General features: G+C 43.6%; 2 protein-coding genes across 2 annotated transcripts in view; one reads left to right on the top strand and one right to left on the bottom strand.

Annotated features, from left to right (window-relative positions):
- The window catches only part of SP4 (Sp4 transcription factor), a 105,873-nt gene that overhangs the window by 16,623 nt on the left and 63,416 nt on the right, over nucleotides 1–25,834 (top strand). The gene's annotated exons all lie outside the window — the stretch shown is intronic.
- SEM1 (SEM1 26S proteasome subunit) lies at nucleotides 19,888–20,188 on the bottom strand. Its single transcript, XM_048510868.1, has one exon. The coding sequence runs from the start codon at nucleotides 20,131–20,133 to the stop codon at nucleotides 19,918–19,920; it is 216 nt and encodes a 71-aa protein (XP_048366825.1). The 5' UTR covers nucleotides 20,134–20,188; the 3' UTR covers nucleotides 19,888–19,917.

Raw genomic sequence — 25,834 nt, 5'->3', positions numbered from 1 at the left:
GAGAGCTTTAATTCCCCAGAAATGCAGAAGCAGCCTAGGAATAAAGGAACAAAGACTAAGAAAACATGTAGACATTTCCAGACATTTTTCAGTCTCTAGAATTGTGCAGTGGCTAAGAGCAGGGAACTCTGTGAAGAACAGATTTGATTCTCTACCCCTCCGTTTGAGTAGCAGACTCTAATCTGGTGAACTAGGTTTGTTTCCACACTCCTCCACTCCTGGGCTAAGTCACAGTTCTTTCAGAACTCTCTGAGCTCCACCTCCCTCACATTGTTGTGAAGAGAGGACAGAAAGGCAATTGTAAGCTGCTTTGAGATTACTTATAGTAAAGTGGTGTATAAAAAAAACCTCAAATCTTCTTCCTGTGTCCCAAAGGTGGTGCCTTCTTCATTACCCCCTCTCCCCTGCCTTCATTGCTTTCCTCCTCCTTCCATTTTATGGAAGCTACATTCTGTTAGCATGCCACAACAAAATGAAAGTCTCTGCCACCCTGCCAGTGAACTTCTGAAGCATGTGAGTATATCTCTTCACAATAAATGTTTGTTTCAGACAGACATTGCACACACTATCCCTGTGTTATAATAACCTAATTCATACTATCAGTTGCTAATAAGGTTAACTATACTTCACGATAAGTAAAACTAAAATACTTCCCATTATTAAATTATTCTTTTTATGCTGCCAACAAAATTCTTATTGAACAAGGATAAATACCATCTGTCATCCTCTGTGTAACTGTACTTCCAGTTAACTTAAGTGTTAAGAACATGGATGAAGATAAGCATCTCTCCTCACAAAGTCTCTTTGGATATAAATGAAATGAAATTATTTGTGCTCACTTGGCTGATACATAAGTACAGCTTTAATTGTAGAGGGTTCTTCAGTTTGCCTCACCACATTTAAATCCATTCCTGAATGAATTAAACAGGTGGCATACCACCTGTACATAATGATTAACTTTGCTTATGCAATAATTTATGTGAAAATGCTTATCGAACCTGATAACTTTGCATCTGCTACTAGAGCAGTATCAACTCTTAGATAATACATTTTCATCAAAGTATAATTTGGAAAAGTTTATGGAACTGATTCTTGTTGCCAAGAGAAATTTTAAAAATAAAATGCCCCTTGTGACAAGTTAATAGGTCTTCTAGATACTGGTAGCTCGATTTATACCAAACATGCTGGTGTAAGTTCAGATTGTCTGCTGTACCAGATGGCCAATTAAAGCTGTAGCCATTGGCAGGCTATGGCAAATCATTAATAGTGCAATCCTGAGAAGACTTTCATCAGAGTAAAATCCATTCAATAGGATTCTGATAAGACTTGCTGAGGAGGGTGCTGTAAGAGATCAGGAAGATCTTCTGGGTAAATCCCCTTGTCCTGAACACAAGTTATACAACTATGTGCTTCTACAGCTCCTATTCATGTCAGTGGGGCTTGGTCTGGACATCTTCCTAATAGGTTGCGGTCCAAAACTTTTGCACTCTGACATAATAATATTTAATGAAATAACATTGTAGTCTGAAACAGAGTTATCTAGGTCCATTGAAATCATTGAGCTTAGAAGGGCCTAACTCTGCTTAAGATAGCTCTTTCAAGTTCCATTGATTTCACAAAAATGTGTTCAGTTTCATTATTTCTGTGCAGGCATACATGGGACTGTGCATGTGCAGTGGAGCCATGGAAAGGATTTTTCAAGTTTTTCAGAGCTTTTTAGGCCATGGGAGCACTTCTCCCTGCCCCTGTCCAGAGCTGGCATTTCCTGCCCAAATTGGCACATGATAGGGATGGGGCAAGCGCTCTTCCCTCAGTCTTCCCCTTTCTGCCATCAAGTGAAGTTTTGACTTAGAACTTTCCTTTTCTTCATCAAAAAGTGTGAGGCCGTTTCTGCACGGGCAATTCATGGCGGCCTGGAGACGGTAAAAACACCGTCTCCAGGCCGCCATTCGCACGGGGGGCGCAGCTGCAACGCAGCCGCGCCGCCCTCGCGCCGCCCGGCCGGCCTGAAGGCGGCGTTTCCCCAGAGCGCTTCCCAGCGCTCTTTTTGGGGAAACGCCGGCATGAAGCCGCTGCCGAGCGAACGGCAGCGGCTTCATGCCGCCTCCCCCACCCGGCACTCACCTTCTCCCCGGGCCTCGGCGCGTGCGCGCCTGAGGGGGGCGTGTCCCCAGGCCTCGGCGACGCCGGAGGCCCGGGGACAGGCCGGGTCGGCTGGGCGCCGGCGCTCCGCGGCGCCGGCTGCCCAGCTGCTTCAAGGACCGTCCATGCGGACGGTCCCAGCGTCTTCAGGTCGGCGCGCAATGCGCCGACCTCGCCGTTTCCGCCGCCGTGCGGAAACGGCCTGAGTTTATTCTGCTTCTACTGGGAGGACGGCCCTTTTTAAGAAGCACAGAAACTATAGAGCTAAAATGACATCATCTGATGACCGCACCTTGCGCCTTTTTGTCTGAAAGAATTGCACTGAACTGGTGCGAAAGCCAACACACTGTCCAACTCCACACTCCAAGATCTGCTGCCAAAGCCAGGCACAAAGGGCCTTGCAACTGAAAGTCACCTTTTGGGGAAAAGTGCCGGGCGCTCCCCAAAATCAGCCTCCAAAGCACCTGTCACCTTCAGAGAAATGGTTGTTCCTGATGTAGTTAAATTTAGTATTTTTAAACAGTAGGTTAAATACTCATTAACGTGGGTCTGTTCCACACGGCCTAAACGTTTTGGGGATGTTAAAAAAGGTGTCTTTGGAAGGCACGCTGCTCAGTTTTCTCCCTAAAATGTCCTCAGGATGCCTTATTTTAGCTCAGGTTGCTTTTTGGGAGAATGCTTCAAAGTGCACCTAAGCCACCTGCAAGACTTCTCTTGCCTGGCTATGTGGAAGGAAGAACTCAGGAGGCATCTTATTTTCCCACCCAGCCAATTTGCTCTCTTATCAGTTTCACCCTCAGCTTGTGCATTTTGTGTGCAACTGAAGGGATTCTCTCTGCTACCATTTGCTAAAGGATGCCCCAAGACGTTTGCTCTGCAGGCTCCAATCCCGGGTGCTTTTTCAGCCCCAAAAGTACATAGTTGTGCTCAGCTGGCCTGCTGATTCCAGCAATACGTAGTTTCCCTATTTTTATTTTGAAGGAGCTGTCTTCAAAGATATGCAGACACTCATAAGAGAATCCTAGCTGGTCGGAGGATTCCCATTGAAAAGTATTAGGACCACAGAGGCCAGTATTAGGACCACAGAGACCACTACTGTCCATTGAAAAGCATTCTCACACAAAATTCACAATTTCACTGGCATTACTTATAAAGGAATGTATAAGGTTTAGGTAAATGGAGAATGAGAACCCAAGCCTTTAAAAATACAGCAAATATTCCTTGGAAAAAATTCTTGCTTAAAGTGTTTGTCAACTACTTTGTTGTGTGTTGGAGTGGATATATAAATAAACTGTGCAGCGTAGATAAACAAAACCAAATCAAAATAAGCAAAATATATGTACACTGCAGTTGCTATCTGATGCAAAGTGAGAATTTAATACAATAGAAAGGTGCGACCCAACAGGTACCCTAAGCAAATCTTGTATCTCTTGCTTGGGGCACTTGCTGGGTTGCATCTTCCCATTGTATTAAATTCTTACAGTGTGTTGGAGTTGGACGTTCTCACTGTTCAATTGCATATGACCACAAATGCACAATAAGATTATTTTATCCTATGGTAAAAAGGATACAGCAAGCTGTAAAATGTAGGCCAGGGTGGAGATAAAATTCATGGCAGACAGATCTTTTAATACAGCATAGCAATCATAAAAATGCAAAATACTACATATTTTTCGGATGCAAACATGTCATCAGGCCAAATATAGCACAATCCTTTTGTGGTGATAGTGGTGTTCGGAGTTTTAAAATAGTTTTAACTAGACGACAAAAAAACACTCATCTCATGTGTGAAAGTCCCCCCCCCCCCACAAAAAAAATCATCATTGGGCAAAACAGATAGCCTAGAGATCAAATTACAGACAGCACTGGGAGTACAGTTCATAAAAGATACAGTGTGTTTTTTGTGTTGAAATCCACAAGGACTCCTTCTGGAGAACAGCAGAGCCATAAGTAATTTTCTTAATTTGTGAACCACACATTAAGCATATCGTCAGCTGTTGTAAATGCGTAACCAACAACAAACCATTATGTATCTTTGGTTTAATTAGACGTGCTTATTATACACCTGTAACCAGTGTACCTAGCTAGTATTTGCAGGACTTGTGGTTTTCTCCGTCAAAACAACTTTTGCACTATAAAGATACTCTAAGGTTAATAAACCAATTTGTGGAGTACTTTTGGTTATACGCCGCATAGTAAATAGCAAAGGATATTAATTTTCACATAAGTGCCATATATATTTTGCTATTCAGATATTTTTAAATTTTTGGAACATAAATTGGCCCTAGAACTACCCTTGGGTTTAAAAGAAATATATAATTTATTGTGGGCTGCTGGTCTATGTGATTACCTAGAATGTGCCTTTTGCTTGTGTTTCCAACACAGCACCCCACTCAAAGCATGCAATATCTTCATCCCACTGTGCTGTTTGTCAGCACAGATGTTGTTTCAGAAGTTGATGAAACAGCATATCGCATTGTTCAGTCCGTGCCTCTACAACGAATGGTCCTCTGATGTGCTCTTCATCCTCTCTCATATTTTGTAATCCTGCCACTTCTACACTATGTGGCATCCGTACATGTCTGTGGAATGTATGGTGTCATGATGCCGATAAAGGTCTGATTGATTAATATGTCTGTGCAATGGTGTGTGTGTCAGTGACAGCTGTTTCTGACACAGAGGTCACCCGAGTCTGTTGCATTATTGCCATGTTCAATCAATGCTTTGTGGTACTAATGTAACACAGAAGGTTGTGGTTTTACACTGGTAATTGTAAATCTCATATGAACAAATGTTTGCAGATTCAGGGGGCATGTGAATGCTTCAGGTTCTCTGTTTTAAACCAGGAGGCAAAGGCCTTTGACTGTTTGTCTGATGAAGTACATCCCACAGCCCAGCTGAGCTGGAAGGGCTATGCCTCAGTGGAGCAGCCACTGTTTTTCATGCAGAAGTTCCCACATTCAATCCCCGGCCTCTCGAGTTGAAAAGGACCAGATAGAAAGTGACGTGAAAGACCTTTCTGTGCCTGAGATCCTAAAGAGCCACTGCCAGTTTGAGTAGACAGTACTGACCTTGATCGGCCAGTGGTTTGATTCAGTATAAGGCAGCTTCATGGGTGTTCATGGGTGAGCTGAAATATTTGGACTTCAGTCAGTTTCCTGACAATGAAATCAATAGTTTAAATAGACCAATTTTCTACACTAGTAAAACATGATGGAGGTGTTCTGTACCAGTACAATGTAAAAAAAAAATGATGCACCAAAATTATGACCAAAATGGCACCATATTGTGACATTTGGCACGAAACCTTCAGTGTGTTTGTACTTAATACAAATTGAGTAACATTTTAAAAAATGGGTGGTGTTTTCTGAATCATATCTTTATTTGCATGCATTAAAACTTAGTTTATAGCAGCTGTAATGCCTCTGAAATACCACATGTGAACTTGCATTAAAACTTTTATGATTACAAGGCCATATTTTACTTGAAACCCATTAGAGTTTGTTAAGCCTTTCACATCCTCTCTCTTCCTGGGGGAAAAGGTGAGGTTGCGCTATGGAAGACAACACATGTTATGATGAACATAATCCTATTATCGTAATGGAAATAATACTATTGCAAAGGAATAAACAACAAATGGTGCATGAAGCCCTCTGAAAATTAAAATTCATTTGGGAGTCCCTATGGGAATAGCACGGTCTCAGAGCTGAATCTGATAGCTTCTTTGGAAGTGAAAAGCATATTGAAATTAGCAGCCTATTCCAAAGAAGTTTCTGCAAATGAATAGTCACCATAGAATATCCTTAGTTTACATTACGAAAAGGACAGATGGCTATTGAGAAGATAATCTGGACTTCTAGAGGTTATATTCCTACAAAAATAAAATAGGACCATTGTATTGTAGAAGACTTTCACAGCCAGAATCACAGTGTGGGTGTTGTGGTTTTTCCAGGCTGTTTGGCCATGATCTGGTAGTTTTTGCTACCATTTTCCTAATGTTTTGCCTGCCTCTATGGCTGGCATCTTCAGAGGCATGTTACTGTAAGATGTTTTTCCATGTTAGAAGCAAAAATTACCAGATCACAGCCACACAGCCCCGATAAACTACAACACCCAGAAAAATAGGATCATATTTGCTGACAACATTATGAGCGTTTGGCAAATCTTTCAATGTTTACATTGACCATAATAATTTAGTGTAAATCTGGCTCTTGTATTGTATTAATTCATTCGCAGGTAAATTGTTCATCTCCTGTGGCTGCTACTTCAGAAGTTGTTTGCTCAGGAACTTCCTGCTTGCCCAACATGTCCATTCATTTCAATTAAGGGACCTAATCTATACTGTCTCTTCAGTGAAACTAATATGAATATCTGTGCAGCCAGAGACTGTAGGTGCTGATCACAGGAAACAAGCTTGATTCTGTTTCTCAATTTGTTTTTTAAAGAGTTCACTCAACAGGGTTTCCAGTTTTCCTATTATGGCAAGACACTTCCTGCCAACAACCTGCTCCTCCTGCTGCCTTTGTCTTATCTTATCCTCTATCATTCACCTTGAGTGCTCAGAAACAATAAAGTGGATCCAACCATTCCCCAAGCCCAAGGACTCTTTCTCCCGCATGGAAGAACCACTTAAGATGGCGGATGACCTCTTGGGCTGGATGGAGTCTTCAAACTTTGTTCAATAGAGTGATAGGACAAGGGCAGGGTCCATCTCACTGAACTGTCTGTTTAGAACCAAGTAAAAGTGTCCAGGATTGATGTGTTACACTCAGTTACACCCCAAACATAAACACATTACATGGAAATGTGCCCTGTTTGTTTCAGTTCAACTAAATCCTATGTAATGTGGTTGAAATTGGGGTTCCAATCAGCTAATATTTTAGCAATCCAGCCCAACCATTTTGAGGAATGGGGTTCTTCTTAGTCCACTGCATTCATAGACAAACTTGCCTAAGAGTTTTTAAGAGGGTAAAATGATTCAGTTGTTGCACTGGAACCATCATGACATGTTCGTTTGGGGAGAATACACTCAATAACTCTTCTTAGGCTAAGCAGAAAAAAAGAAATCACATCTAAACTATGCATATTTTCAACCTCCAGCTGAGTCTGTTCAGCCAATTGGCTTCCTGGGCTGTTGGCCTTTGAAATAATAATAGTTTGTCTGTTTGTACTAAAGAAATATAAAAGTTTTTTTAAAAAACACAAAAGCCAACAAGTACATTTGAGTGTTCGTAGTTGCTCTATTGCAGTAATAATACCAATAGGGAAATACCCATTTTATAAAAGATAGTATTATATTACAGGCACCGTTTGTCATTGAAAAACCAGTACTTAAAATACTGCAAATGGCATCTTCCAAATCAGTCAGTGTACTCTTTCTTGATAATTATTTTTTAATGTGTTAAGGGAAACAAAGATCAAGAATATGCTTACTATTCTCCTTCGGCTATGCTTAGTTCTGGAATAGGACAGTATGCCTGAGGATGTATAGTATTTCCTGGTAAAATGCATGCCATCCACTGTCCTAAAACAAAACAAACCATAACCTTCCAATCTCTATCATTTGCTTCCAGTATGCAACATTTTTTTAAAGTTACTTTAAGCAAAACGATTTTAACCAAACAGAGCACAACCACAGTGACGTTTACGTAACAACTACCTTTCAGAGAGGGTGTCCGTTCTTTTTTTATTTCATGGTTTGCAGCATTGTCCTTGCTGTTGGGAATGCATTCCTCTTGTAGCTGGGGCTGCTTTTATGCCAACCTCTGGGCTTGATCTCATAGTTTCCTGATATTCATGGTTGGGAACAGCAGGGTTGTCCTTTCAAAAATCTGTTGCAACAAGTGACATTAGATTGCAACATGGGGCTCCAGGGTACGCACATCTAAAATGTGAAAACAAGTGGCCATCCTGATGCTTTAACTGTTTGTAAAAGGCTATTAATGAGTAGGTGTATTTGGTATCTTGCTCCTGCTCTCACCTTGTGAAACAGGTTTGGGTTTTCTAAAGCTCTGTCAATCTGTTAAACACATTGATGATTTTATGTGTTATATATGTTAGTAACTGGCCAGTGATAGTTACTGTGGCAATTTGACAATGCCAGACAGAGAAGTTTGCATGCCTTTAATCACACAAGGAAGAAGGTTACTGTGTAATTATTTGCAAATTTCTGTTTATCTGATTAAACTACCTCACAAGATTGTTGTAAAACTGAAAGGCTGTTCCAGGTTGCTTGGAAGCAGGGCAGTACACAGAGGTTTAAACTTGTGTGTTGCCCTAACAACACCTGTATCAAGCTAATTATTACTGTTCTCATTTTAGCAGTGAGCAGTTGCACAAACCTCAAGCTTATATTTAACAAGTTTATATGCTGTTTCAGGTTAAGGCTTGTAAAAAAAAATTTCACTGACGGTACTCTATTATTTGTGCTAAGAGTTTCTACACATTTTTTTACTGGAGTTGGCATAGCTGTGAATGAAGTGATATAGCTTTCAACAAGTGCTCTTTGATATGTCCTGTGTCTGGTTGCGTGGATTACTGAACCATGTGAGGAAGGTTTTAAAATCTTCTTTAGAGTCCTGCCCTTCTTCCACTGAAGAGTCATTTCCTCTTCAAGGCCACCTCAAGCACCAAGGCTTTGACCTACTGTATTATATCAGATTTGTAATAAACAATTTTTCGGGCTATCAACCACCTTGAATTCACAGCTCTGCGGCCTTTAGTCACCCCCAAAAGGTATTTATTGTCTCATATACGCCTCCACTATGAACACTGGCTTCTAATTAATGCCACTTTAAATCTACAAGTATTGCCACAAAGTGATACTTATGAATATGCCTGATGCCAGTTATTACTCACTGGTGGAAACATTCTTGAAAGCCTTCCAGGTCTTTGACACAGAAATCTGAGAGGACACTTTGTAGAGGGCCAATTTTATTGAATCGTCTGCTCTTGTGCTGCGGGTTATACAGCACGAGTGCAATGATTTTAGGTGCATTTAGTTTTCTCAGTTTGAATGTTGTGCTATTTCATAGCCTCAAAACAAGAATGCCTGGGCAAAAAAAAATTTTTTAAGGCTTTGATCTTTTTTGCTCAGTTTTGCAAGTGGGGATTTATATATTGTGCTGGTTAACTAGCAGAAAGAGAAGACTAGAAATTGACGCACTTTGATCAGACCCTTTCCGGGTAAACAGTTTGTTCTATAAGAAATAAATGTGTAGCTGTTTCTCCTTGTGTTGGCCATAATCCAGAAATCTTTTGTTTTGGAAGATACTGTGTTTGCCAGTGTTCAAATGGAGTTAACTTGTTGCTGGGAAGATGCAATTCCTGTCTGAGCTAAAACAGTCATAGTGGTGTGGAGAACTGTCTGGAGAACAGCTATTCAACCATTCCTACAGAAACCAATCTTTGTTGCCTTGATAGACACTCTATGGTTATCTACTGATGGACAAATGCATCCCTACTGGTACTCTTGAACATCTCAGCAGCAGTGCTGTTGAGCTGCCTGATGATAGGGTTGTGCAGGAGTGGCTTCAGTCCTTCATAGGTCGCAGCTTCCAAAATGTGGTGCTGGGAGATTCTGCCTCTGAGGTTTTACAGGGTTCTGTCTTGTCCCCCATGCTATTCAATATCCATATGAAGCTGCTGGGAGCAGGGGCGTAACAAGGCAGCCCTGGGAAAACTGTAGCCCTGGGCAAAACCTGAGTTGGATGCCCCCATGGGCGGCCACTCCATTATGACCAATTTTTTTTGCACCAGGACATTGGTGCCTGCAGGGGGTGCATTTTTAGACATATCAGCACCAATATTTCAGCATATTATCAGGAGACTGTCCTTATGCTACTCCCCATGTTTGGTGAGGTTTGGTTCAAGGAGTCCAAAGTTATGGACTCCCAAAGGGGGTGCCCCCATCCCCCATTGTTTCCAATGGGAGCTAATAGGAGATGGGGGCTACAGTTTTGAGGGTCCATAACTTTGGCTCCCCTGAACCAAACTGCACCAAACTTGGGGGGTGCCATCATCTCCAGATGATACCCTGAAATTTTGGTGCTGATACATCAAAAAATGCACTCCCTGCAGGAACATCCTGGAAATTTGCCCATGAATCTTTGTTCTGCATTGAGTTTTCTGCATTGCTGTCAATGGGGGTTGCAGGCTGTGGGGGGCACATTTCTGAAGGCACAGTCTCAAAACTTTCAGGGTCTCATCAGGAGAATGCCCTAATGATACTCTGCTTGGTGCATTTTGGTTCTAGGGCCAAAAGTTATGCGACCCTCAAAACCGTAGCCCCCTTATCTCCTAATGGCTAGCCCCACGTTGGAAACACCGCATAGGGGCACCTCCTTTGGAAGTCCATAACTTTGGGCTCCCTGAACCAAACCTCACCAAACTTGGTGGGTAGCATAAGGACAGTCTCCTGATGGTACGCTGCAATTTTGGTGCCGCTAGCCTAAAAACTGCGCCCCCTGCAGGCCAGAAATGGAAAACCACTAAAATACCCAAAAACGAACCCAGCATTTTGATGCCCCCCCACAAGGTGATGCCCTGGGCAGCTGCCCACCTTTCCCAATGGGCATTACGCCAGTGGCTGGGAGAAATCATCCAAGGATTTGAAGGGGGTTGTCATTAGTGTGTAGATGGAACCCAACTCGAGCTCTCCCTTCAGTCCAAATTCAAGGAAACAGTTCACAGGTTTAAATGGTGTCTGGAGACAGTAAGTTATTAGAAAAAGGTGAACAAACTGCAACTTTATATGGAGAAAGTCAAAGGCCCCTTCCGCACAAGCAAAATAATGTGTTTTCAAACCACTTTCACAACTGTTTGCAAGTGGATTTTGCCATTCTGCACAGCTTCAAAGAGCACTGAAAGCAGTTTGAAAGTGCATTATTCTGCATGTGCAGAATGAGCCAAAGTGCTGTGAACTGGAGTGAAACTGATTTGGAAAAAGATTTGCAACCTGCCCAGTTTGGGGTTGTATTCCCCTTAGAAGAACCTCATAGTCTTGGAAGGCTCCTAGTTTCCTATCTGAGGCTAGTTTTGACCTTTAAAGTTTAAAACACATGAAGAATCACTTTAACATGTATATAATTGTACTTTTGAGATCTCAGTTATGGAAGTGTATTTGGTGGAGACCTGTGTGAAGGCCTTCTGTGTGGCTGAACCTAGCCTCTTAACACCCCACCCCCCATGCCTACCTCCCTCACTGCTTTGAAAGCAATGGAAGGATTTTAAAAAATAGAGTGCCTTTTTAAATTAGATTTGCTTTACTGTGGAAATGCTTTAACTTTTTGTTGCAGTCATTATGATTATAATGTGGGTTTTATTGTTACTGTGTGTGAACCACTGTAGCATTTTTAGGAGATAAGTGGCATATGCCAAGATTTCTCAAATTGTGGGTTTACTTCTCTCTCTCTCTCTCTGTCTACCCACTACAAGGTTACTTTAGCAGTCACTTTGCACAGTCTAGGTATGTAGATGAATGGCTCAAAATTCTAATGGCCAGTCAAACAAGTGGCTAGTGGAGAAGAGTTCTGCCCTGGAAACAAATTGGGTGACTGGGACAGCCACTATTTGTGTCTGTTAGGACTGGGTCAATCCCATATTTTATTCCTCTTAAAAAAAGAGGCAGAATACAAATGTAACATTAAATTAATTAAATTACATAGGTTTTGTAGATCTATACCCATCTGCAATTGGGGAAAGAGGGAAATGGCTGCTTGATTCCAGGAAGTTTAAAACATTAAGCTCTACAATTTAGGATGTGTTTGTCCTTCATATTTTACTTTCCGAAATTCAATTTCAATTAAATACTTTCAGTTTAAATGCCAATACTTTCAATTAAATGCCAATCCAAAACAACCAAAATAAAGTTTAAGATATATGATCGTGACTCTGGAAAACTATGAGTTAATCTGGTGTAATTTTCTTAATAAAACTCCAAGCTATATATTATTTTTATAATCTATGTCACACGGTTTGACACCATATAATTTTTGAGGTATTTTATAATTTGCAAGGCAAACAACAACAATGCCTACTGTCTTTTGAAAACTCTTTTGCTGCCAAAGAAACAGCCATTTGCTTTGTCACGATTACCACAGTAAATCTTAGAGGGGAAGGTATTTAATGAGGGCCACAAAGGTTTCCTTTATTTTATCATGCAAAGGGAAGCTTTAGAGCCATACTGACCATTCCTTTCTGTATCTCAAGGAAATGAAAGATGACTCACTGGAGTCTATTTACCAAAATGCTCCTACTCAGAGAAATAAGAACTAATAAAAGAGCTGAGGTTTCTTGTCTTGTGCAGAAACAGATTAAACTGTTCAGACCATTCTGTGAAATAATTACGTACGAGGGTAAACCAGCCTGTATCTATGGGCTTATATTTAAACTGTCAGTTGGGTGCTCCAAGAAGAATGGGTTTCAAGGAGACTGTATGCCCAACCCTCAGAAAACCTCTTCACTCTGACCCCGACAGAAATAGCCTCTAACAACTCTACTACATTTGCAACTTGTTCTGACTGCTCATTAGAATTCTGACTGGTCCATCTAGATACCTAGATAGTGCAAAGTGACTGGTAAAGATATCTTGCAGTGGGTAACATGAGTGATGTGGCTTTCAGTAATTTCAGTAGGCCTGTGTGGTTTGAGTTGGAGTGGATTGTGCTGTTTTGTCCCTCTACTCCCATGAACAAATCAGGAACTTCTTTTTCTGAACAACCTGCCAAAATCCCTTTCTCCTTTGAGACTGAACTGGGAATGACTTAGTATCAGACGGTTAAGGCAAATACCTCCATTCATCCCATAAACAGGCCAGTTTCATTGATGCTTGAGGTGTTAAGTCAAACCATACAGATGGAATTGTGCTTTCAACATTTTCTGAATTATGTATACAAGTAAGTATGTGCTTCATTTATCATCTAAGTTTTCACTAGGCAAATAGAGAACCAATTACTGTTAGACTTTTGCATAAATATTAATTTCATGTTTAGACTTACAATTGCAGCTAGCTTTTTTTTTTCTGCAGACCTAAGGGTGGTCCTCCAAGTCTGCAGAAGCATCTGTTTGGGGCAAGTGTGGCCCCAATCCATAGATTTAGCTATCTGGAAATAGGGAGCATCAGTGCCGTGGGGGGGAGGAAATGGCGCCCGGGGGGGGGGCGGGGGGATGAACCTTCACACAATCATGTATCAGGGCAACAGGAATCCTATCTGAAAGAAATAAAATGAAATATGATATTTCATTGTGTGTGTGTGCTCCGATAAACTGGACTGGACTTGTAATATTTATGTGTTCCGGTGTAGTACACAGCAACAATTTATATCTATTAAAGATTTAGTAAGACATGAAGAGATAAGTGGATTTAATCAGACACATAATTATTTTTACGCCTGCAAATGCAAAAATATGCATAAATGAATTTATGGTTATTTGGCAATCAGGGGGAATAGTGTTTATAAATGTTGTAACAGCTGCTGGCAAATCTATGTGCAAAAGCAAGGAAAACAGCTTTTAGCATCTACTTTTTAGATGAGCTGTAAAGATTAAGTGAGGCTTGTTAAGTGTCTTATAGCTGTATGGATAAATTCAGGGCACTTTAAGTCAGATAAATTATTTTGTGACATGTTTCTACCTTTAAATGCAGGATGAAGAATGACAAGATTGCTAGTAATTCCTTCATGCCAGCCGAACCCTATTTTAAATTAAGGACCATTTGGAAGAGGGAACCAGGAGATAGTGGCAGCCAGCCTAATTGACATAGGCAAACCATGGCTTGGATGAATAAGGCTGAGCAATATGAAAAGAGTAACCGTGGGCCTGAATAGAGTTGCTATCCCAGGGCTGGCCACAAAAAGAAGAGTTTTAGGCATGGACCTATACTTTTGACATGTCCTGGCATCACAATGACACTACTGGTTCACAACAAGATACTAAAGCAAACTCCAACACATGCCTGGAACTATGCAGGCCACACATATTCCCCCAGAGCCTTGCTGGAGCCAGCAGTGCCTGCGTGGTTCCGCAGATGGGAGCCGGGGAAGGCGCATTAAAACAAAGGAATTGAAAAAACTGCGACTCTAGAAAAACCTGGGGGAAAACGTGGGGCAGACCCGGTTTAGAGTTGTGGGAACCGTGCAAAGTCCCCCCACACACCCACACACACAACAGGTTTAGCCTGTTGTTTTCCTGGGTTTACTGGCCCAAGCAAAAAGGGCTGAAATGAGTTAGTTCCAGATTAAATTGACAATTGCCACTGATTCTCCCCACTGCAGCCCACCCTCATGTTGTTCTTTGGGGTCACCTATTCCCTATGGACAGTATTTTGTGGAGATCAGTGGGCTGCACTGAAAGGGGGAGAGAGGAAAGTTCCATATTGCCATTGGAAAATGCAGCTTGATTAGAGCAGAGAGGAAACGCTTGGAGGCTGAAAATTAGCATCAATAGTGAGATAAAAATCCTATATTCCTATGCAGTCCAGGGGGGTCCCTGTTCTGACTGATATTTAAGGACTCAAAGATCTCTATTCCAACTTGTATCAACAAAGGGGACTTTGACTCTCAAAAAATTATATATCAAAAATCTTGCTGGAAAACTGCTTTGGTCACCCACCTGATGATCTATGCTGGCCTGCCAGGACCTCTCCATGCTGTTTAATAGAGGTTGAAGGGGCCCGTTGCAGTTGCATATCTGATTGTAGCAGAAATTCAATTCCTTGGTTCTACATGGTATGATCTGTCTCTGTAGTATTAATTAGATTGTTGATTGGATTTATTCATCCTTTTGCACATTTTTGTAAATTAATACAGATATGATAATGCCCACACTTTGGAATTACATTTAGTATATTGGTTAATTGCAGTGGCGTAGTGCCAATGGGAACAGGGGCGCCCTACCCCGGGCACACACCATTGAGGTCACATGGGGGTGGAACATTGCCCCCACACCCTCCTTCTTCCCCCTGCAGCAGCCCCCACAACTCCCGTGCCCTGCACCTTAGTTCCTCTCTCCTGCCCCTTAGTTCCTCTCTTTTTCCCCTTAGTTCCTCTCCTGCAGCCTGGTGGGAACTACACTCCCCAGGAGACCTTGCCCCTGAGAAGTGTGGTTCCCACCAGGCTGCAGGAGAGAGGAACTAAAATAAGTGGGGGATGGGGCTGCCCGGAGGGGGCAGGGTGCTGCAAGAGGGGGCACAGGGGCAGGGGGCCATTTTGCCCTGGGTGCAGAAGTGGGATGCAGCCAGTTTGCAATGGTTCGATGGAACCGCTTGTTAAATTTTCTTCAGTTCGGTGAACCGGTTGTTACAGATTAACTTGAACTCCTTTGTTAAATCTTCCTCAGTTCTGCAAACTGCTGGTTAATGATTAACTTCAACTTCAACTGACCCAGCAAGTCTGTTAATGATTAATCCCCCTCCCCTCCATGGGAGTTAATGGTGTGAGGCTCTGTTTTAAAAAATATCCAATGAAATCCCTTGGAGGAGGGGCATACAAAGCCTCAGTAGGAGAGGAGTGGGTCAGCGGTAGGAACACAAGGAGATAATTGAGCTTGTTTCTCCTGGCTATTAAAGTAACTGCGTTTTGTTAAACGTTCTACCCTGGTGCCATGGGGATGGGGAGGGCAGAGTTTGGCCAGTGCCTGGTTTCTGCTGGCAAAATTTTCTACCCTGGTGCCATGGGGATGGGGAGGGGAGGGGAGATTTTGCTCAGTTCTTGGCTCCGTTTTGCAAAACTGTCTACCTAGGTGGCATTGGGGCGGAGTGGGGAGATTTTGCCCAGTGCCCCTGCTGCAGTACCGCCCACCCTGCTCTGGAAATCCCTTCACCCAGAACACCCAGACCACACCCCCGCCATGTTGTGCCCCACCCTGCTCCGTTGGCACTATGCGACTGTTTGAACCCCACCACCATCAGAACCTGTTGTTAAAATTTTTGAATCCCACCACTGCCTGGGTGCCATTTTGCCCCCCTACGCCTCTGTTTGATTGTTAAGATTCTCTCTTTATTTACATGGCTTGTTTTTGAGATCGCTTCCTGCCCCCCAACCCCTCTTTTTTGCTACAGAGTATTCTATAATGATCAAGAGAGAACTTCATATGCAGTTGGAGCTTTCCTTGCTATTCTCAGTGTAACTTTCCCCATGCTGACCAAACAAGCTGCTTTTTTGACTAATCAACAGCTTGTCTCATTGACAGTTAGAACTGCTGCAGTGAGAAGAATATGAACAACACCAGTGGCATGAAAGATTCTCTACAATATATGCATATTCTGAGATCCAGTGTAGTTCTGTATCTTGGGACACCTCAGTTCAAAATTCCCACTTAGCTATGATGCTCACTGGTTGTCTTGGACCAATTAATCGCCCTCAGCCTCAGACCTCCCAGAGTGGTTGTGAGGGTCAACTGGACGAATAAATAATTGGGTACACAGCTTCAAGCTCTTCAGGGAAAGGGTGGGATGAAAATGCAACCCTCTTTGAAATCGAGAGGATATTGCAAATGGTACAAGATTATTTTCAGTTCAATTTATGTGTTTTAGCCATAAGTAAGACAACACTGAAAATAAATAAACTATGAAACAGTATGAAAACTGAAAAAATTTAACATCGCTTTAGAACAGCACTTATCATTAGAGATTATTAGGTTTTCAACCGGATCAATGTAAGGCTATCAAGCGCATGGGCATCAATGAAAGGCAATCACAATTCAGCCAAAGTTCAGGCAAAAAGTGGTCAGATTTTTGTAACCTATCTGATATCAGTTGTAGGTAGAAAGATAAATCTCTTTTTTTGTCAGTGGTCTTAACCTTTTAGAAGTAGCCATGATATTTTAGAAGTTAGAGAAGAAACGTGAACAAATTATTTTAAATCACATGGCAGTTTTATATGGATGAATTATTCTCAATTCTCAATTTTCCAATCATCACACATGTAAATTAAAGAGAATTTTATAGCCTCTCTCTCTCCTAAAACAGACTAGGACATTCCTTGGAATCTAAACAGCATGGAAGAATTTCTTATAACTTGTCTAAAATAGCAATATAGTTTCCGAAGCACTCTGATATTTAAATAACATACCTAGGTAAACATCCCTATGCAAGCACTGGGACGTTACTGACCCATGGGAAGTTGTCACATCATAATATTTACTAGGCAGACTATGGGTGGTATGCATTGCCTTCCCAATCATCTCTACTTTATCCCCATCAAGCTGGGTACTTATTTTATCAACCTCAGAAGGATGGAAGGCTCAGTCAACCTTCAGCCAGCCAGCATGGTATAGTGAAGAGCAGTGGACTCTAATCTGGTGAACCTGGTTTGTTTCCTCACTTCTCCACTTGAAGCCTGCTGGGTAGCCTTAGGCTAGTCACAGTTCTCTCCGAACTCTCTCAGCCCCACCTACCTCACAAGGTGTCTGCTGTGGTGAGAGGAAGGAAAGGAATTTGTAAGTCACTTTGAGACTGTTTACAGGAGAGAAAGGCAGGATATAAATCCAAGCTCTTTTTCTTTTTCTACCTGAAACTGACTTCCATTGGGATTGAATTCATGTAGTGAGCAGAATTTTGACTGCCGTGCTGCAGTGTACCACTCTGAGCCACAGGTCTCGGCCTCCAAAAATAATTAAACAAAAATCCACTTTATTAGATCATTTGTACCATGGTCTGAGATCAGATGTTTTGGGCAAATTGAGGCACCATCAAAGAGGAGTTTCTTGAGCCACACACATGGATTTGGTCCAGTAATTAGAAAGATCCAAGTGATGGCTTGATTTCAATTAATGAAATCCCAGAGTCTAGGTTTTGAATTTACCGAAGGTTGTTCCTAGAGGATTTTTTCTGGAAAAACTCAAGGTCAGGAATCTCACAGTGATTCCATATTTTTGTACCATTAAAGATCTGGCATGTAGCTTAGTCTGAAGAATGTTATTTAAAGGAAAGGGGGATACTTGCTTGGGCACATAAATCCTCCAGAGTGGCAGAATCTGATGTTTGCAGCCTTGAGGTGATTTTTACAGTACAAGAAAATTGAATCCACGAGTATTAATATGTTTTGACTTGTTCTTTTTTTGTCTTTGTGTGTGTGCAAAAGAGAGAAAGAGAGAGTCCAGGTTCCAAAGCTGGTTTACCATGTATTATCTCTTTAGCTTTGTCTTAATTGATGTGCAGTGAGTTCTCCCTGTTTACAGTGTTAAAAATGGCCTTCAGAACTTTGAATAGGTAAGTGACCCTTCTGCACCATTATGTATTTATTAATAATATGAGCACATCCCAAATAATGGTGCATCTTTGAACAGCCAGGTATGAATCCATACTTTTCCCTCAGCAAAAATAAAGTAATTAATGATTATCCAATTTTTAAAGTTTAAATATTGAAGCTTTCAACTATAGTTCAAATGGAAATTTCTGCCCCCCTTATAGATGGGAACTACAAGGCTAATACTACTGTCAATTGGACTAACTGCCAGATGGACTAACGCATTTTCAAACTCTGAAATCCTGAAGCTTGATGATAGCTAGGACCTACCAGGTTTGAAGACCTATTTCTCCAGGGCTTTTCAAAATGCACACCCAACAAACTTGTAATGGGAGGCTGTGGATGAAAGCCAGATAAATTGTTATTAATGTCCTGGATTTTAGTGTCCTGAAATATTTTATTAAAGATTTATTAAAGAGGAGTTGAAGTACTGTTCCCAGGCAGTATTACAGACATTTGTTACAGGATGTAATGGTGACAGCTACCACTGACTAATTTCCAAAAATATTTATTATCCTTGGACTTGATAGCAAGGTCCAGGAAGGACTATTGTTGACTTTGATAAGCTTACTTGGATTTTCAAAAGACATTTGTAATCTGTTTTTTGCTTGTGTAAGAAGCTTTAACAGTCATGAGGGAATCTTTATGCTTGGTATTCCTGGCAATTCAGTGAACCCTTTCCTTGACAACTTTACTTTTTTTTCCTTGAACCATTATCCTGCTACTATCTGAAGGCCAGAAAACATTTAGACCAGGGGTGGCCAACCTATGGCACTCCAGATGTTCATGGACTACAATGCCATGCTGGCAGGGGCTGATGGGAATTGTGGTCCATGAACATCTGGGATGCCATAGGTTGGCCACCCCTGATTTAGACCATTCCAAACTCTTCAGCTTCAGTCCAAAGCACTGAAGCACTCTACCCAAGCACTCCATGTATGGACAGCACATTGCATGCAAAAATGTGTGACAAAGCACCTTGGTGGCACTTTTTGAAACTTGTAAACTGTTTCAAACGGGACTCTGGAGATGCAACATAAAATGCCCTAAATGAATGTTTTTAAAAAGGGGAAACACCTTGAGGAGGAGGAGGAGTTTTGGATTTATATCCCCCCTTTCTCTCCTGTAGGAGACTCAAAGGGGCTTACAAACTCCTTGCTCTTCCCCCCTCACAACAAACACCCTGTGAGGTAGGTGGGGCTGAGAGAGCTCCAAGAAGCTGTGACTAGCCCAAGGTCACCCAGCTGGTGTGTGTGGGAGTGCACAGGCTAATCTGAATTCCCCAGATAAGCCTCCACAGCTCAAATGGCAGAGCGGGGAATCAAACCCGGTTCCTCCAGATTAGATACACGAGCTTTTAACCTCCTACGCCACTACTGCTCACTTTTTTTCCCCCATTTTTTATTTATATAAAACAAAGTTTAGGCAATATCAAAACAGGTATCTGACAGTCCGTGTCTGATCTTCCATTCTTGTACCCGATACTGATTAAAGCGTTTACAGTCCAGCCTCAGGGGACATTCAGTGGACGCTATGAAGTTTCCATCTTGTAGCCGTGTTTTTCTAATTCAGCTCTTAATTGATTGGGGAAATCATCCTCCACGTTGTCATCGTCCCAGTTGTCCTCCCATACATGTGCATCTTCATCTTCATCTAAACCAGCCCAGTCTTCGGCCGGGAACTCCTCGAACTCGTTGTCCTCTTCCAGAAGCCCCAAATCTACGGGCTGCTTCTTTTCCGACATCATCGGCCTCGGCCTTCCTCCTGCCACCCGCTCTAGAACTTTCCCGTGCAGACCGCTCTACTGCTGAGGTGGCCATTTATGGAGAAGAGCGGACAATCCTTAATCTGTTGCCTTCCTTTGCCTTTTCTCACTACTTAACTCTCAACCACCACCCTTTCCCTCCTGCTAGGAAATGTTTTAAGTAAATATGTATCTGGAACCCTGCAGGACAGAAAGTGGCTGATGGGAACTGACCTTTAAGAAGTGGCTGTGAGTAGTTTGTTACACACCTTTGTAACATTTAATTCTGTCTTCAGAGAAATTTTGGGCATAGAATGCAGAACAAGATGTAAAAAGAAATAATAGTGTGCACCTTTAACAAGATTAAGATGTTAGATAAGCAGGCATTTATTCACGAGAACAGCTAGTGTGGCAATAGCTGTAGTGTTGCCAGTCGTCTGCTGGAGCCAAGAGACTTCCTGCTCCTTGGACTGTTACTTCCCATCACTGGGCAGCAGGGCAGCAGGTGGAAAATTACAGGTGAAATGGTTAAACCATAGAGTTTTGTGCAAGTGCTAGAGCATCACCCCCGGTGTAAGGAATTCCATAGAAGCAGAAATAAAAGGCTTTTTGGGTGTAAAAGACCGTTTATTCAGACATCCTAGAAAGCTCACGTACACGCAGTGGCAGGAATAAGATCTCCCGCCAGAAGCACAGGTTATAACTCTGTCCATCCCATCCCCCCTACCGGATCTCTATGGGAACGGATATTCCCATCGCGTAGAGAGATAAGGTCTCCGCCGATGAAGGCCCATCGCCTCGGCTGTGGAATGTCATGCCAGCAAGGCTGACCCGGCCGTCAACACCATTGATGAATCCTTTACACTCTTGCCTGCCCTTTAAAAAAAGACCTTCTCCCCCAGGTTTAAGCGGAAAGGCGGTGGAAAGCAGAAATGAGGCTGGGGCCAATATTTTCGAATAAAACCCATTGATTATACCCAATAGAGGAATCATCCCACCCAAGAGACTAAATATTGTAAGCGCTATGCATTAAAGCTTAGAGTCCAGGATGGCGCCACTCTCGTGAATAATGCTTGCAGGCCATCAATACATAGTCGGGCCCTCCGGTCGGTCGCCAGGCATCGGAAACGGAGCCTCCTTGAGTAAACTGAATGGAAGACAGGATGGATATTACTAAGAGAGTTAGCGCAACCAACGGGCAGTGACATCATTAATCACTTTTAGTAATCTGAAAAAAAGGTCCTACGCTTTTGCCTATTTTGAAAATTTATGCACGCTCTCGAGATTTTGACAACACCCAGGCGCTCTTGCCACCAGAGGGCAACTGGTGGTGCTTTCTATCCGGCCAGCGGGGAGTGATCCTAGCCTGTTGTGGAAGAAGCAGTCTTGGACCATTTTCTCCAAATCTTCGCCAGAGATGAAATCCACTTTCGCTGAAACTCCAAGGATCAGCATCCGCAGGTAGTTGCGCAACGGCGGGAAGGAGCGCATCGACACAATTTCGGCGGGTTTTAATTCGCTATGAACCGCATTATTGTGATGAGTTCTGCAAACGAAGAATTAGCTCTCGCATCAATTGTTCGGTGGTAGTTGGTGTAACAACGTAAATATCACGTTCTAGGGTTCTGTTCGCTCTCTGACTCACCGGCCACTTTGAACGTAGTTCGGGCGCAAATACTGGCACCCTAACAAACTTAGAAAAGCTTTCCAGAACTTTGAAATGAATTGGGGCCGCTGGTCGGAGACCACCTTAATCAATAACGGGCGAGTGTAGACGGTAAACATGCTGGAATGAACAGATGCTTAACCTTATGGAGCCGAGGGATGGAAGCACATGGATGAAACGGGCTCGTTTAGAAAATAAGTCCACCACTACCCACAAGACCGCAGTTGCCATGATCTTTCTGGTAAATCTTGTAATAAAATCCATGGAGACACTTCCCAGGCTGGAGGCCACCTGAGAGGTTTCAACAGACCATGGGTTTCCCCGAACGCTCTTGGCTTCTGCACAAACAGAGCAACCTTTTAATATATCGCCTTCATCGTCCTTGGCGACATTGCGCGCCACTCAGAACATGGACGGCGGCCAAATGCAGAGTTTTTAGAAAGCCAAAATGTCCAGCCGAAGCCGGCATCATGATATTCCTTTCGGCGAACCTGCTTTACGAGGGGAGTGCATCGCATCAACAACTTCACGCCAAACGCCATTCTCCAAACGCATTGGAAAGTCACCTTCCACTGATTTCCGCCAAGAGCCCCGCCTCGAAGCGCCCCGTGAGGAAAGTTCAGAGATCGTTGGCTGAATGGGCGGATGAAGGAGGAGCCGATTGTCTGAGATCAGGTGACAGCCAGCCGCCCCAATTGGGAGGAGAGAACATGCTGAAATTGTCCCATAAGGCAGCTCCAACTCTCCCCGGTGGTGTAAAGTCGTTTGAAGCTGGCTGGTTTATTCTCCGGGAAAAATGGACCGTGAAAAGAGAAACGAAAAGAAATCGCCCAACGGTCATGGATATCTTGAGGGGGGGTGGAGAGGGCCGCCAAGTACCGTGATCCGACCAAACTTTGAAAGGGGTAAGTTTAGCCCTCCAGCCAGTGGCGCCGCGAGAGTGCTACTTTGATGGCGCGAAGTTTCTTTATCCCCGCCAGTTCCAGTTAAGTTCGTAGCACCGAGATATTTCTTTGATAAATAACAATATCGGGAACCAGCCTATCCATCTTATTTTCTCTTCGCAACAGGATGTTCTGCCCCAAGCTTTGTCCGGGAGGCATCCACGCGGAACCACAAACGGATGATCTGGGTCAGGTGCCTTCCAGGATAGGTTCGGGTAAAAGCAGATTTTGGTGCTGAAAGGCTGTCTGACATTCTTCAGACCAGGAAAGGGGCCCTCGGCTTGGCAGTCAGTGGATCTTTACCCTTAGTGCCGTAAGAGTCCAGGAGTGGAGAGTCAGCACCAGTTTAATTGGGGTATAAAGTCAACCGAGAAATTAGCAAAACCTAGAAAAGATTAAGTTCTTTCACGGTAGCAGGCCATTGGAGGACTGCATCACTTAGCAATGTGATCCATTTTAGGCCCTCGCATGCAGATCCGCAACCCAATTAGTCACAGAGGTTTGCGGAAACAGCATTTGAAAGCTTAAGCAAAGAGGATATGAGCAACGTTTAATACTTCCCTAACCAATGCTTCATGCCCTCCATGGTTTCAGAATAAATTAAAACGCCATCTAAGTACACCATCATTTTTTTGGTGGATGGAATAACAGAATTGCGATATGCTATCGTAAGTCATAGTCTTTAATTTAACCCTACCGGTATCTATATTCAACTGTCCAAACTTTTCAGGCAAGCAATGCAGTCGGCGTTCATAGCCTTCAGCAACCTGACTCTGCAGTAAGCTTCTCAAGTCCAACTTAGTAAAGATGCCCCTCGCCCAATGCGCCTGGAAAGATCCTTGGGATTAACAAGTAAAGGTATTTATTGACAGGGAGATCGCATTGATTCCTTGGTAATTCAAATGTAGAGCCGTAAAGATTCCATCTTTTCTTTACAAAACAATACAGGATATAATACGCGTAGTGTTTGGTAGCCCGCCGCATTTGAACTCCGCTGGCGCAGGTTCTTGTTCAAGAAGGCACGGGTTCTTCTCCTCATTGGGACTCATATGCAGATTCTTTTGCTAGTTGCTACTCTGGATGTATTACGATTTGCAGTCAGTGTCTCTATGGTGGCAACTTATCGCATTTTGCCCTTAGCCACTTCTGGCTAAATCTTGCAAGCCGGTGGAATGCTGGTAGAATCGAGCAATCGCTGATGAAGGTGTGTGTCAGAGAAGCCGAAGTTTTCCCCAATTCATGTGTTCACCGTGAAAGAGGGAGTGGTCAGTAGAATTCTAAGATCCTTTCTTTCCAAAATGAATTTTGGTTCTATGCAACAACATACCATGGCATGCCCAGAACTATGGAGTGTTTTTTGGCCACTGGTGCCACAGAATAAAACTAATTTTCTCCCAATGGTCGCAGCAGAGCTGAGGACAGGTTATGCTTTGAACTGGCCACCGGGTCCGCCTTTAGAGGACTGCCGCCCATTTAAGTGAATGGTATGGGCTTAGCCAGGGGACTTCAGACCCAGTTCTCCGCCAACAATGAGTATTTACAATGGGAGCAGCCCTAATCCAATAAGGGCCGAGGCTATAATAATGCGCATATGAAATGGGCTGGCCAGAAACGCTTTGATTGGTAATGGGAGCTGCCTTCACTCACCGCCTTCCGGAGTCGAACTCCATGTCCAAGGGGGGTTGAAGAAGTGCCCAGCCGCTCTCCTCTGGTCAGCCTTCGACTAACTGCCTTAGCATCGGCCTGCTTGGGGCGTTAAACTGATTTGCGGTGGTTTGGTGATGGGCGCTGGCCGGATGTTGGCTTGCTTTCTTCGGGCAGTTACGCCAGGATGACCTGGTCCTCCGCAGTTAAAGACATAATCCCGAGCCGGCGACGGCTGAGGTGTCTTCGGAAGCGGCCATTTGGCTTGGTGGTCGAGGATGGTTTTAAGCGATATGCCTTCCGTATTCAGCGACTCGCTAAATGAGACGCCACCTGGGATCCCAATGCCATCCAATCAGCACAGCAGGCAACTGAATTAAAACACCGAAGCTTTCACGCAGCCTACCGGCCAACAGCAACTGAGAAGTATTCACATTTCATGCCATTACCCAGGCCACTTCAGGAGTCGGCAGCCGCCGCAGACGAAATTAATGTGGGCAAATTCCCGCAAAACGAAGGTTGCCGTTGCTGGAATAGATTTGATGGTGCGGATAGCTTCATTTTCAGCACCCGATCTTGGAAGCGGTTCCTCTTGCTATTTGGAGTAAACGTGGCAATCAGGCGCAGCATCTTCATCTGCAGGTTCAAAAGAGTCACAATGTCCAGTCGGCTGCCGCCCCTATCCAGGACCGAGCCGGAACTCCCTGATACATTTTTCGCCAATCGGCATATAAATCGCCATAGTCCTCCATGTGGGCATCGAAGTTGCAAGATGAAGTAGGGAAGTTGCGCCGTCATCCATCTAAACGGCAGGTATTGAGGTCTGTAATATCCCCTCTCCACGGCCCTTTACCACAGGCAAGGCGAGGCTGAGCGCGACAGGCTGAGGCAGCTGCCGGGCGAGGCGAATCGGTGGAGGCGTGGCGTACCAACGCTGGTACGCCTGGCTGCCGGTGGGGATCTAACTGGAAGGTGGTAGGACCCAGCAGCGCCGCCCTCTGGCCGCTGGCTAAACCAGTGACGGTAAGCATAGACTCCAACTTGGGTTGTCCTGTTCTGCTGCTTCTTTCCAGTTCCTCTCCAAGGCAGCCAGCCTCTCATCCGGTTTAGCGATTCTTGCGCGCAGTGCAAAGCCGCTTTCTCGCTCTAATTTGGCCAATTCGCCTGCTGAACAGCCGGTACGGTTAGTTCACTTTGGCGACGTAGGCCTGAACGCTACTGCTGACGCTGCAACAGTCCAGTTTGGAGTGTTCCAGGACTTTATCATGCGACTTTGATAGGTTCTGCACATATTGCCGCTGCAGCCGCCAGTTTTGGCACGGGTCCAATTCGAAGGTTGGGATTTCTTTGCCAGCTGTCCCCGGCCTTTGCAGGTATTTCACGCTGCAGCGCTACTCGCTCCTCTTCCCATAGCTGGCGCTCACGGCTCCATGCTTCTGGCATCTCGTGT

The sequence above is a fragment of the Sphaerodactylus townsendi genome, linkage group LG11 (genome assembly GCF_021028975.2).
Source record: "Sphaerodactylus townsendi isolate TG3544 linkage group LG11, MPM_Stown_v2.3, whole genome shotgun sequence".
Taxonomy (NCBI): domain Eukaryota; kingdom Metazoa; phylum Chordata; class Lepidosauria; order Squamata; family Sphaerodactylidae; genus Sphaerodactylus; species Sphaerodactylus townsendi.
This window is presented reverse-complemented; position numbering and strand designations above follow the sequence as displayed.

What these genes read in the sequence shown, in the direction of transcription:
- SEM1 (XM_048510868.1), bottom strand. Translation starts at nt 20,133, where the DNA reads ATGATGTCGGAAAAGAAGCAGCCCGTAGATTTGGGGCTTCTGGAAGAG.